The sequence below is a fragment of the Phoxinus phoxinus genome (genome assembly GCF_949152265.1).
Source record: "Phoxinus phoxinus genome assembly, chromosome: 3".
NCBI classification, from domain to species: domain Eukaryota; kingdom Metazoa; phylum Chordata; class Actinopteri; order Cypriniformes; family Leuciscidae; genus Phoxinus; species Phoxinus phoxinus.
This window is the reverse complement of record NC_136878.1, coordinates 17,408,235-17,422,597: the sequence shown is the minus strand read 5'-3', so window position 1 is coordinate 17,422,597 and position 14,363 is coordinate 17,408,235. Positions and strand designations below refer to the sequence as shown.

General features: G+C 37.1%; 1 protein-coding gene across 1 annotated transcript in view; it reads left to right on the top strand.

Moving 5' to 3' along the window:
* cacna1ba (calcium channel, voltage-dependent, N type, alpha 1B subunit, a) overlaps positions 1 to 14,363 on the top strand; it is a 108,053-nt gene that overhangs the window by 76,900 nt on the left and 16,790 nt on the right. Inside the window, exons 25-35 of the mRNA XM_079605960.1 lie at positions 254 to 360; positions 5,722 to 5,818; positions 6,544 to 6,704; positions 7,683 to 7,820; positions 8,614 to 8,815; positions 10,093 to 10,257; positions 11,586 to 11,696; positions 11,967 to 12,054; positions 13,378 to 13,496; positions 13,577 to 13,642; positions 13,827 to 13,918. Coding sequence (XP_079462086.1) covers positions 254 to 360; positions 5,722 to 5,818; positions 6,544 to 6,704; positions 7,683 to 7,820; positions 8,614 to 8,815; positions 10,093 to 10,257; positions 11,586 to 11,696; positions 11,967 to 12,054; positions 13,378 to 13,496; positions 13,577 to 13,642; positions 13,827 to 13,918 — 1,346 coding nt within the window. The remainder of the gene's footprint in view (positions 1 to 253; positions 361 to 5,721; positions 5,819 to 6,543; positions 6,705 to 7,682; positions 7,821 to 8,613; positions 8,816 to 10,092; positions 10,258 to 11,585; positions 11,697 to 11,966; positions 12,055 to 13,377; positions 13,497 to 13,576; positions 13,643 to 13,826; positions 13,919 to 14,363) is intronic.

Here is a 14,363-nt window from a genome sequence, read left to right as displayed (position 1 = left end):
AATAAATCGGTCAAATATCTATAACATTTTATTGTACCAAACAGTCATATTCTTGACAATAAAAGACTTACTAGGACTCTGTATAATAATGGGAACGTTGCTCACAGCGAGCAATATGAAGTCTGTCAGTAATTGTCTTGAAATGTATTGTGATGGGCAATTTGTTACAGAAATTGTGCTTTGATGGCTGTAGTGATGGTGTCGAGGTTTTACCCTCAATAATCTTTAATATTTATGCTTCTCCTTTGAAAAGATGGTGGATTTGGGTTTATTGCTGCATCCTGGTTCCTACTTCAGAGATCTGTGGAATATTCTGGACTTTATTGTGGTCAGTGGTGCACTGGTGGCATTCACATTCTCGTAAGTTGCCTTTCATTCACAAAATCCTACACAAATCCCTATAACTTAGAGCGCCTTTTAACTAAAAACTTTACTTAAGCATGTTTGAATTTTTATCATTGATCTTGACTAAAATACTTTTGTAATTTGAGTCGCCTATTAGAATACTCTTATCTCTTTGTTTTAACGGTTTTACTCTACACTCATTCCCACAGAGTGACAAGAGTGTCTGTCTATCTTTGTATTTCACATTCAAAGCTGGACATTTATTATGTGTTAAATTCCTCTCGTTCATTATTCCTCAAGAAAACTAAGCTTTGATTAAGGTGTTTGCCAACTCCCACTGATCCACTGACCTTCCCATTTTCTTTCAGAGGTGTGGGTCAGTTGACATCACTTTATTGCACTTTTGAGAATGCAGTCTCAAAAGGTGTGTGTGTGTGTGTGTGTGTGTGTGTGTGTGTGTGTGTGTGTGTGTGTGTGTGTGTGTGTGTGTGTGTGTGTGTGTGTGTGTGTGTGTGTGTGTGTGTGTGTGTGTGTGTGTGTGCTAATTAAGGAGTTGTCTGATACGATCAGCTGTTCGCTCATCGCTTCTGTACATTGAAGGGCCATTGAAATGCTCTAGTTTTAAGGATATGCCATATAAGAAACACCAGTTCCACAGAAATAAAAAAGAGCTGTAATGTTATGATTTGCTGGTGCTGTATTGTTTAATGAACTCAGTGGGGTTTTTGACTTCACATGATGCCCAAAACCCCTCCACTGCCTGACACCTAATTTAATCACAAAGACTAGAAATTGTTGATGACATCAATCAGCTCTGTGATAAAAGGTCTCAAGGAATATACTTGCTTTATTTGTATCATATTCGTGTATATATTTAGATCTGGGTGCATTTCATTTTGTGATTGGAATGGGTTACTGGTTTGTGGTGTCCCCACCAAGCTTCTTAACTAATTTAACCAGCAAGACTTTCTTGGTCAGCGTGAGAGTGAGATCAGAGCTCAGAAATTGTTTCCCGCCACGTCAATTTATTTTCAATGAGTAAGACAAGCGGAGAAGAGATTGGGTGCAATACCTAGAATATTGTTTCACAATAAAGGGGTCTCAGCGCTGTACTGACTAAACTGTCCTTCTTCCTGTTCGTTTTTTATGTTTGTTGCTGTGCTGTCATGTCAAAGGCGTGTTAAATGTGAGTGAATTGATGTGCTGTCACTGACTTTCCTCTCTTCCTGTTTCTCTCTGCCTGGAATCGCTTGAAGGAGCTTCATGGGGTAACGCCTTAACTCTCTCTGTGTCTTTGTTTCTGTCTCTGTCTCTACCTTTCACTGTTCGTCTTCTTGACTGTCACTGTATGAGTCAAACAACACTTAGCCCATAGGCAAGTGTTGAAGCATGGGAAGTGTTTCAGCCTCTCCATAATCCATCATTTAGTATCACTCGTGCATTCTCAGCAAACAAGCTTGATTCTTCTTCTTCGTGTCATTTAATTCTCCGTTGTCATGCAGGGCAGACACTATTGATATGTTACTGTTAAAGATTCATACCATTTTCAGTCGGTCTACAGTACTTACTGAATATGGAGCATCCTGGACGATACCCACAGTGACCTCAGACAGGATGATCAGTGCATGTGTCATATCATATCAATGAAGACCTTTTCACTTGTGTTGGAGTGGAATAGAAGGGCAGGTCTGGCTTTTTAGGCCGACGATTGAAACATCGTTCACTTCAAACATCACATCGGAACTCCATTGAATTGGCGGGCATGAGAATACGAACATATTTTCATGCTCATCTTACTGCATGTTTTCAGATTCACATGAGAGAATGTGATGTACTGCAAATGTGGCTGCTGTGATTGGCCAGATCTTTAACAGTTAAAGCGTCAAATAGAGTTATAACTAGGGATGCACTGATTACAATTCTATACAGCTTCGACTAAATAAATGAATTACGAAATTGAATTAAAACACTTAAATATAACACTATAATGTATGAAATTGTTGTTGTTTTTTAGGTATAATGGTTATTCATTTTTACATGTTGAAAAGCTCAATTTAGCTTAAAATGGAATCAAACTGTGTTATTAAATAACTTATGTTTTTAAGAATTAACTTTGTCAGTGTTAGATGATGGACAGAAAAGGTAATCCAAATGTTAAAATAGGGTATAAGCATAAACAATTAAATATCAAATATCAACTGATCAATTAAAAATCTCAAATATTGCGAGCCTACCTGTATAAACAGTAATACCAAGATAAATGGTATTTATAAGGGGTAAATGGCATTTTTGTTTATTATTTATAAATATCATGCATCCCTAAATATAACATTAAGCCCATGTGCCAACTGACCAAAACTAACAGTTGTACAATAAAGTATAACAATAATGATATACATTTTAGGTTTATAACCATTTGCTGGCGTCTTTCAACCATGCTCAGGATTCATAAGCGTGATATGAATCAGATCTACAGCTCCACCATCTCTTATAGTCGGGCATGTCTTGGTATTCGCACCAGATCTTGTTTGTGTTGGTTTTCAGATCCACCCTCAGATGTTCCCTATGTGTCAAGTGTACCCTTCATCTCTCCTACAACTCCAGCAAAAGAAGCTGTCATTCTGTCACATCCTTAAAAGAAATGAACGGCAGTTGGAAGTGTCTGTTACTCCCACCATACAAAGGCTCTTCCTCCTTTTTGCCAGTTTCCAAAACATTTGCCTAGAAACACTGCCACAATTTCCTGTTTCTCCAGCATAAACGTGATGGCGCTCGTGATAGTCTCTTTCATTCTCATTGAAATATCATGTGCAATGTTCTGGAAGGATGATGTGGTTTACTGTTAGTGCAGAGGTACTTTCTGTTCTCTGCATGTCATAATGTTTTGCCTTTTGCTTTGTGTTCTTCTCATTTATTAGATCACATCAAAGCGTTAACAGGTGGGGAACCCCCAATATTCTCTTTTTTTCCTTGATAAATCTCCTCCATTCTTCATTGTCCCGGGGCTGACTGGGATAATGTCCTTTACTGTCACTTCATATTAGTAGAGCGAGAGTGTCTGTACAGGGTTGGAGCCTCTACAATAACACTGATAGCTTTCATCAGAACCTCGTAGTGAATGTTGTATTGATGTGAAAGAGCATTTCTCCTCCATAATTGTTATCTGGGGTTTTGTGAAAGTTACCAGGGTGTCCAGTGGGACGTTATTGAGGCTCTTTATAGTTTGTAGTGGGTTTTGGGGATAAACATCAGGCCCTGTACAGTAATTGCATGCTAGACTAATGTGCATCAGGGAGCATGGGTGGAGTTGCATGACCTTGCTGAGCCCTCTGATTGGGCCAAAGGAGTAACTTCACCATGCTGATTGGTGACCATGCTGTAAGGTCTCTGCTGATTGGCTGTTAGATTGGTGTTCACTGGACTTTTAGAAGAAAATAATGTATGAACTGTGCATGTGCGAGTAGACCTTGGCACTTTCTAAGGGTGAAGATGTAACTGTTCATTATTGTAAATTCTAGAAATCTGCAAATGTAATACCACTTGCTCTTGCACTTGAAAGGTCTGTTGTAGTTGAAGGTCATTTATTTTGAAATATGTCTTTGTGCTATGAAGGGGGAATCACTGCTTGGGGATTTTTCTATTGTAAGCATTTTCACAATCATTTCTTGAAGTTTTTTTTTCTGCTGATTCATCTGTCAGCACCAATCATACACCTGCCAAAGCCTTGCTTATATCAACGCTTTATCGAAGTAAGAGACCGTGAATAAATGAGATGCGATATGACCTCTCAGATATTCTGTTGTTCTCTCTTCCATTGCTGCACTGGAAGAACTAAACGGTACCTGCAAACTAATACAAATTATAATGACGACTTACTGTACATTATATTGCTTATTACACGGCTGCTCATCAAATAAATAAATGTGTGGATGTGAAGTATTTATTTGAGTTAAAATTATTTTATTTTGCCTCTATTTTATCAATTTAAAATGTTGGCTAAGAAAAAAATAATAGTCCAAAACAATCAGCTACGAAACAATACAAACACTTTACCAATATTAAAAGTCCAATGTAATTTTCACTACAGTCAATAACAATAACTAGCAAGATGCTGCCAGTTGCATTTGTTGAGAGAGATGTGGTGGGATACAAGAGACATTAAAGTTGCGGCAGTTTGCGCGGATTGATATACAGCGTTGCCGTGAGCGACGGTAGGAAATATCTGGCTGCAGAATGTCACAATTAACCAATCAGAATCAAGTAATACAGAGAGCCGTGTAATAATTAGTTATATTGTAAATTAAGATAATTGGAAAAATGAATCGGTACAGAAATAGTCATTTATCTGCAGTTTATTTTGTCAGACATCCAACAAAACACATGCCCTGCATCAAAATAGGGGCTTAGTAAAGGTTATTTGAATGAAAGTGATGTCTCACAAATAATATATGATTCAGTTTGCTCTTTGCCTGCATTCGATATAATGCGAAGGGCTTCAGTTATTTCTTATGACCATTGAATATTTCCTCATGATTCAGTTATCGACTATGCTTGTCCTTGCAGTTACGTCATTAAATGGCATTGTAAGCTTGGCGGTTATGATTTGAGTATTTAGGAGCTAAAGCATGACTGCTCTTTTCATTAAGGGTGAAATAACTTGAATTACATTTTATTTAGCCTTCCACTTTCTTTTCTCGCTGTAAGCTCCATTTTAATGAATACGTGCACTGTATTCAAATCTATGCAGTCCGTTTATCAAGTTGACGCATTTGAAGCATGTCAGCTTGATATAACCTCTAAACAGCATTGGTTCCTGAAAAGAAACAATGCCCTTTTTTCAGGGTGCGGTTTCTTTGTTATCATTAGTGGTGTGTTGTTGTGTTAGAATCTGATGCATAGCAGCATTTGGATTGACTCCATGTTGCCTTTCTTATTTTATGCATGAATAGTACTAATAGTAAGGTATTATTCAATAACATGCTAACATTTCTGATAGAGGGCGTTTAATGCAGATATTAAATACTGTATTTTACGTGCATGCAATGTATTTCATACTCTGTCACCAAAGCATGTGCTTTTGTGAAATAACACCAATCCATTAGTGGAGTGATCTAAAGCTATGACACTAAAAGATGCTCATTTGTTAGAGATTCAGCTGTTGTGTTTGTCAGTATAGGAAGGTGAGTATGTTTAGTCTAGTGTCAGTTAGTGCTGCATTGTTGATATTTTAACCGAAGGAAACATTTACATCATGTTTACTCACATTCTCATGTGTTTTGTCTGGATATGTATGAATGCCTTGAAGAAGTTTGACTACAGCATGTGTTGTGTTTGATCCTGAGTTTACTGAGCCTTTGCTTGTTTTGACTCGTGTAGAGGAACCAAGGGCAAAGACATCAACACGATCAAGTCCCTGAGGGTGTTGCGAGTCTTGCGACCTCTGAAGACCATTAAACGTCTACCAAAACTGAAGGTACATATTTTGTTGTCACTGTTAAGGGAAGATCAATCCTAACATGAATATCTACACTTTTTTTCTGTATACATTTCTATTTTTAAAGAAGTATCTTATGTGTTATCGGCTGTATTTGATTTGATTTAAAATAGGGCTGACATTAAAAGACCAAACTCGGCAAGACTATATGTCTGTCTACCTTATTAATAAAGCATACTTTGTAAAGCAGACTAAATCAGATAATGAACACAACATTCAGAAAACTGGCATGAATATATATTGAACTCTGTCATGGAAACTAGCATGTATAAACCCGTATTAAACAAATGAATAATCAAGTAAACAGAAATTATTTATTCCTGTATGATATTACGCTGTAGCCACATTGGACCAGCGGTTTGGAAAATTAATGAATGGAAGATTCAGCTGCGTGCGCCATCTTCTGGTGAGACGCGGGAATTCATTCGGCATGCGACTCTCACAGGGTATTATTGGTATTCTATAGTCATTGAGCATGCATCAGTTATACACTCGTTATTGCAGTGCATTGTGGGATTGAATGAGTGCACTGGATAACGTCCACTATGGTTTCGGACACCACTACACCTCTAGTGCCCTATTTAAGGGTATAGAGGGCTATTTCGGACACAGAAAGGTTCTCATGAGTCTGCATTCAGCTTTATGACTTGAGTTGAATGGTAATGAACAAGATTGTATTTTTATGTGTGTCTGCTCTCTCTCAGGCCGTGTTCGACTGTGTGGTGAACTCCCTGAAGAACGTGTTGAATATCCTCATTGTCTACATCCTGTTCATGTTCATCTTCGCTGTCATTGCTGTGCAGCTCTTCAAGGGCAAGTTTTTCTACTGCACAGACGAGTCCAAGGGCCGAGAGAGAGACTGCAGGTAGAGTGGGATTAAGGGGTCGTTTACACGACACCATTTCCTTTTCTTTCTTTTTTTTTTTTTTTTTTTTGCCTTTTTGTGCCAAATAGGAGAGTAGAGATTTTGACAGGAAAGCATGGGGTAGAGAGAGAGGATTGGCAAAGGACCTCGAGCTGGGAATCGAACGCGCGGAGTTGCGCTGTATGTCAGCGTGCTAACCACGAGGCTATCGGCACCGACCACAACACCGAAACCATTTTCAACTAAAAACAGAAAACTTTATATGCGTTTTGGCCATTCATTTACAAAACAGCGTTTTGGGGGCCTGAAAACGCAAACTTTTGAAAACGGGATTCAAAGTGCAAGTTTTTGAAACGATACCGTTTACTGTCTCTCTGTGTAAACTACAAAAACGTGAATTTGTGAAAACGTTTAACGTGTTTAATCTATAGGCTGGTGGTATTTCTTTACATAGTGACATTGCCAACTTCTGGCCTGGCATGCATAATACAGCGTTTTTTGTCGTTTTTCGCGGATCTGTGTGATCGTTTTGTACGCGAAAATCAACACAACAGGAGCACATATCAACCCTGCAGCTCTCCCTGCAGGCATACAGAAGTACTGTCCAAACCCATGCAGAAGTGAGTGGAGTAAATGTGTTGGGTCCCACAACTATGAAACCTCTGGAAATAGTTTTGATGTTTTCAAAACTATCAAGGATTTTTTTTTAAACAAGCCCTGTAAAATAAAACCATGGACATTTCTGTTGTGATTGTACATTTCTCTAATTATGTTCAGCTCTAAAATACTTCCCCAATTGCATTTTATGAATAATTTATATAAAAAATATTCTTTAAATCTTTAAAAAAATAAACATTTGAATCCATCTTCCAAGTGTGCTGATAGCACTATGTTCAATTAAGCAGAGCTTTGAAAATCGACGTATAGATATTTATTTTTATATTCTGTCTCTGTTGTCATTGTCTTTGTGCTTATTAGAGGGGTGTTTCTGGATTATGATAAGGATGACGTGGCGGCCCAGCCTAGGGAGTGGAAGAAATATGAGTTCCACTACGACAATGTGCTGTGGGCGTTTCTCACTCTTTTCACCGTTTCTACTGGAGAGGGGTGGCCCACGTAAGTCAGCAGACATGGCATGGTCCCTAATTACATTTATATCACAGATGTTATGGTATTTTTTGGTATATTAGTATACTTGGTATATATATATATATAGTGCAACCACTTGCTATTCAGTATGTTTTGCTGGGATTAGAAACCCATAAAAGCTTCTGTCCTCTTCAAACACTTCCCTTGTGTCCTCTGACCCCCTCAGTGGCCTTTTATTCTCTCACTTTAAAGGCCATAATCAGTTTGAAGTGGTGCTCTTTGAGGCTCTGTGGTACTGGTAGAGCACAGCTCTCAGGAGGCAGAGTAGGCAGACGTTCATGAATCAGCATCAGCCCAAACTCGCTGCCAAACTCATGAATGTGCTGGACAAGCCATTGTAATTGACTGTGATTTATTGAGTTGTTCACAAGCTTGTTGGGGTCAGTGTTCTTCTTCACCTGGTGTGCAAGTCTGTTTTCTTCCCTGCCCTCTCAGGTTTTAATCGTTCAATTAGATCTTTTCAGTGTATTAGTAATTGAACGATGCATGATTTGTAAAAATGCCTCAGGTTAAGACCCATTGTCACAATCTGGAGGAACTCACTTGCTTAATTTTAGTTTTTTTGTTTATTACTTTGGCCGCACTGCTAATGAAAAATCAAACCTAACCAGTTAAAACTGTTCTGTGTGATTATACTGTGATTTAATTGTCTTAGATCTACAATTTGAGGGTAAAGTAAAACCATGTATGTCTGTCTTCCACAAGGCACTTTATCATCTTAAACTTTAGGGTGTAATGATGTAATATTGTCTTCGTACAGGGTTTTAAAGCACTCAGTAGACGCCACTTTTGAGGACCTGGGTCCCAGTCCAGGCTACCGCATTGAGATGTCCATTTTCTATGTGGTCTACTTTGTAGTCTTCCCCTTCTTCTTCGTCAACATTTTTGTGGCCTTGATAATCATCACATTCCAGGAACAAGGTGATAAGGCCTTGTCAGAGTGCAGTCTGGAGAAGAATGAGGTATGACTGAATAATGTTCAGACATGGTCGCCCCACACATCCACAGTATGTAACTAACTCATTCTTGAAATCCTACCCTGATGACAAAATATAGCTATGAACTGGTACAAAATCCAAAAAGAGAAAAAAAAATTGTAATTAGGACAAATAATATTTTTCTATAATATCATGCAATATGTCATATACTGTAATATAATATACCGGTAATATATAATTTCCTAATTTCACTTGCAATTGGCAGGTGTGGTAAAAGTATTTGTATTTGTTATTTGGCGTCATACATTTTTTTATGCATAAATGTATTTGACATCATTAAAAATATTATTTGTATCACTTTTTTATCTCAGGTGCAGGTATACCTAATAATAAAAAGATTTTTTTTTAATAAGGACAAATTATATTTTAATATAATATAATTTTACTGAAAATATATTATTTATAAAATGTGTATTTTTTATTATTAATTAATTATTATTATTACAATTCACTTCTAATAGAAAATGTTAATTGGAAAGTTAAAAAAATATATTTTCTTAGTTCAGATTTGAACAATTTATCAACAAAAAGAAAGTTGCTTTTAGGCTGACGGTAAGAGATACAGAGACAAACATTAATCGTCCTCTTACAAACACTGGAGGATTTTTATAGTGTTTAATGATGTGATACGGTACCTACAGTGAAGCCAGCCATGGTAACAGTTGCAGATGGCCAGGTAGGAAATTTTGACAGAATTAATGCATGTGCCTGCGGCGGACCACACACACACACACACACCTAAACACATGTTCAGAAACAGGTATACATTCATACAGTGGGGATGTCTAAAGACACACACAGAGACAGCCAGCCCCATGGAAGAGCAGTCAGCAAGATGTTCCTGCCCCATTTCCTCTGAGGCCCCATTAGACGGGCCCAGTCGTCTGCAGAGCCTGTGCTGTTTCACTCTCTCCCTCTCCATATGCCAGCCTAACATGACTCACAAACTGTGGTAAAAACCCAGACCTCAGGAGAAGCCATTTATCATCAACATTCACAGCAACGCAGCCAGAAAATATCAGCTCAATTACAAGTATATTTTCTTGTTCTTCAACAGGTTAGACTACTGTATATCTTCCACAGTTGTTGTCGCTGCTCTTTTTATGGCATTTCTGATTAGTGGTGATTATGAGAAGGAAAATGTGACTTTAGCCTGTTTCTGAAAGATAAAGATGTAAAACAAGAGTTGTCTGTGTGTCTGTATTGCGAATTAATTCCTTTTTTGCTGTTTCTCTTCTCAGAGAGCCTGCATCGACTTTGCTATCAATGCCAAACCGCTGACCCGTTATATGCCACAGAACCAGCAGTCCTTTCAGTACCGCTTGTGGAAGTTCGTGGTCTCTCCACCATTTGAGTACTCCATCATGATCATGATCGCTCTCAACACTGTGGTGCTCATGATGAAGGTCATTTGGTCATTTTTCTTTCAGTAACACTAGAGTCGTTGGAGAGTTACTTGACAGCTATGAAATTTTCATTAATTTTGCATATTTCCTTTTTCTAAACCATTTGGTGATTCATAAAAAGTATTTACAGTACCATTCAGTCTGAGATCAGTAATATTGTTATTATCATTAATATTGAATGGAATATATCATTTTTTTTAGCAAGGCATTCCTTTAAACGTTCTATTCACCAAAGAATCCTGAAAAAAATCACAGTATCACTGTTTCCACAAAAACATTAAGCACCACAGCTGTTTTTAACATTGATAATAGTAAGAAATCTTTCTTTAGCTCCAAATCAGCGTATTGCATTATGTGACACTGAAGACTGGAGTAATGGCTGCTGAAAATTGTAATATGTAATATGTCACTATTATTCTTTTTACTCCATTTGATAAAATAAATGCAGCCTTGGTGAGACTTCTTTAAAACATGATTTTTTTTACTGACCTTAGACTTTTGAACGGTGGATGCATCATGTTTTGGTATTCATTTAAATAATCTTTTCTACTGTAATATGTGACCCTGGATCACAAAACCAGTCACAAGTCACACGGTATATTTGTGGCAATAGCAAAAAATACATTGTATGGGTCAAAATGATAGATTTTTCTTTTATGGCAAAAATCATTAGGATATTATGTAGGTAAATATCATGATCATGAAGATATTTTGTAAATTTTCTAACGTAAATATATAAAACATTTATTTTTGTGAGTGAATGCAGCATAATCTCGAACATAAATGGACAACTTTAAAGGCGATTTTCTCAATGTTTCGATTTTTTTGCATCATCAGATTCCAGATTTTCAAATGGTTGTATCTCGGCCAAGTATTGTTCTATCCTAACAAACTATACATCAATGGAAAGCTTATTTATTTGGCTTTCGGATTATGTATAAATCTCAATTTTAAAACAAATACCCATGTGACTGGTTTGTGGTCACATATGCTAAATGTCTGCATCACAGTAAGGCAAATCTATAGATAAACACCATTGAGAATAAGAATTACAAAAAACTTAAAAGTAAAACAATCTAGGTAAATTATGGGTGGGTAAAACTGTGGGCACTTTTGTGGGTAAATTTATACTTTTTCAGTGTTCTTTACTAATCTTACTTGATCAAATGTGCACAGATTCTCCCCAATACTTTTATCAATACATTTAACACAACTTTATGGTCAAAATCGAACCTGTTTATCACCGTTGGTTTTGCTGATAACTTTTTGTTTTAACAAAATAATATCAAATAAAGGATACATTTCCCTTTGTCTTCTTATACCTGCAGTTCCATGGGGCGAATGATTCTTACGAAGCAATGCTCAAGTATCTCAACATTGTCTTCACTGCTCTCTTTTCAATGGAGTGTGTTCTCAAGATTATTGCTTTCGGCCCCTTGGTAAGTATCATCACTGATACCCTCAACAGCATTATGCACCTTGGTCCAAAAAGAGCTGAACCTAAAAGCAAGGAATATTTCACCCCCAAGAAAAAAAAAAAAGCCATTTGATAGCTTTAGAGGAACAGATTCACTGAAAATCATGGTAGCTGGGTGAATCGTGGTGAACTAATCCTTTAATTCACTGTAAAACGTTCCTATGCTAGAGTGTGAAATTGTAAGCCTCTCCAACCTGTCCCTGAATTATCTCTCTAATTCTCTTCCTCACAGAATTACCTGAAAGACGCCTGGAATGTGTTTGACTTTGTGACTGTGCTGGGCAGCATCACTGACATCTTAGTCTCTGAGATTAAGGCAAGTGGGCGGCACTGAGCTCTGTGTTTGAGCTCTATTAGAGAAAGGTCTCAGAGCTGGACCAAGTGGATAACATCACAGCTCAGGAACAGAAGGGAGAGAGAGCTCAGCTCTGTGTTTTTGTTTTTCAGATAAAATGACAGTAATAGAGTAACTAAATCCATTTGGTAATGCTCACTTTGACCAAATCGCTAGTTTGTGGCTTTGATTTGTGTTATATGATGTTATGAAGTTTTATGTCGTATTATGCTGTATGTCTTGTCATTGTCAAAAGCTGCTACTGATGGTAATTGTGTTTGTTCTGTAACTATATTTGTGCGTGATGGCTGTTCTTGTTCTCCTGTGTTCCTTAAATGTCTTCACTCAAATCTTGGCTTGCTCCTGCCACGATTTAACATCTTCATGTATAGACAACGGTGAGTTGCTCTCTTGTCTTTGATCTTAGGTCTGTTCCACCCTGCATGGAATGAAAAAACTTCCTATTGCAGACATATATGGCACATCATAAGGTTCTCCCTTATTTAAGGTTCACATTTACTGAAGATAATGCAACATCATCACCCCATGGTTGTCTGTTGAACATGTAGTAAATAGGTCTTATTTGAAGTCATCAGGGTTCACTACTGCTTACCGTGGATCAACATCCATGTTGGTTTAATATTTTGTCTGAATTGTCAGCATTGTTGTTTTAGGACCAACAAGTTATTGATCCAAGAACACACCCTACTTGACAGAATCACTAAAATATTACCCAGGAATCCGCACTACATTGAATCCAGAGTACATTTTCTGAAAAGGTCTGGATGCGTTAATGCAGGGATTTCCAAACTTTTTTGTCTGCCTAGATCCCTTTGATCTAAAATATTTAGATGAGATTTTATATTGATATTTAAATAAATTAACAATACATTCACATATTCATGGTTGGTTAGTGTTCACAAAACATGAAGTTAAACAAATAAAATATTGCATTTTTTTTAATAAGTGATTTATTCACTTTTTTATTTTATTTTGTACAAATTTTTTGATTGAATTATTAGCTAGCATTCATCAACACTCAAACTCTTGCAGTTCCCTTATGAACCCCCAGGGGTTTGCAAACCACAGTTTGAGAAACCATGACTTAATTAATGGCATTCGAACAAGATTCAATTCAGGTTCAGTGTGAAGAGATTTGAGAACTTTTAGATTAAAGGCATAGTCCAACAAAAAAAAAGAAAATTTTGTCATCATTTACTCACCCTCATGTCGTTCCAAACCTGACTTACTCTAAATGCAGCAAATTAGGAGAAATTATTTTTAAAATTGACAAACCCTGCATTCCCACAGGACCGTCTGCTGAATCTGAGTTTCCTGAGACTCTTCAGAGCAGCCAGACTAATCAAGCTCCTCCGGCAGGGATACACCATTCGCATCCTGCTCTGGACATTCGTCCAATCATTTAAGGTAAATCCAAATAAACTGATTTGACATTCATTGTTGGAGACTTTTTTTTAAAGTACCAATTTCTTAATTTTTGTTTCCAGGCACTGCCTTATGTATGCCTTCTAATCGCCATGCTGTTTTTCATCTACGCCATCATTGGAATGCAGGTAGCTATCTATAAAATAATTTCAGTGCTTCAGTGATTATAAATAAAAAGGTTATTGCAGTGCTGGAGTGTATCGTATTATAGGTTTTATTAGTTAAAGTATAGATACTGTATTGTGTCTGAAGGATGTTCAATTGTAACGGTTTCAAAACATAAATTAATTTAAGGTAACATTGTGATTGCAGGTGTTTGGGAACATTGAATTGAATGACGATACTGCCATCAATCGCCACAACAACTTTCGCACTTTCCTCCAAGCACTTATGCTGTTGTTCAGGTCTGCACACACCTGTCGTTCTTTACCTATCTTAGAGAGCCTTCTGGGGCTGTATAACAGAATCAAGGTCTGTCTGTCTGACAAATTCCAACAGAGATCAGATAGAATATCAGATAGAAAAATAGATTTAGAATGTTTCTACTGTACTGCTTCTGAACACTATATTTAGCCTGATCACTATATTTAGACTTTGATTGATATCAACATTAACAGCGCACATTTGTCTAATGCAATTAGGAATTTTGTGGAGAGCTGTATTTATAATTGATCAAGATCTTTCATACTCAGAAAATATTAATGTATAAAGTACTAAAATAAAGGCCTAACTACAGCCAACCTAGTCTGATCTCAAGTTATAGATCTACTAAAGATCTCCGCTTTGCTTTGTCAGATTACGTTTATATTAAAAAGAGATTTCATTTCATGTATCATCTGAGAACTCTGA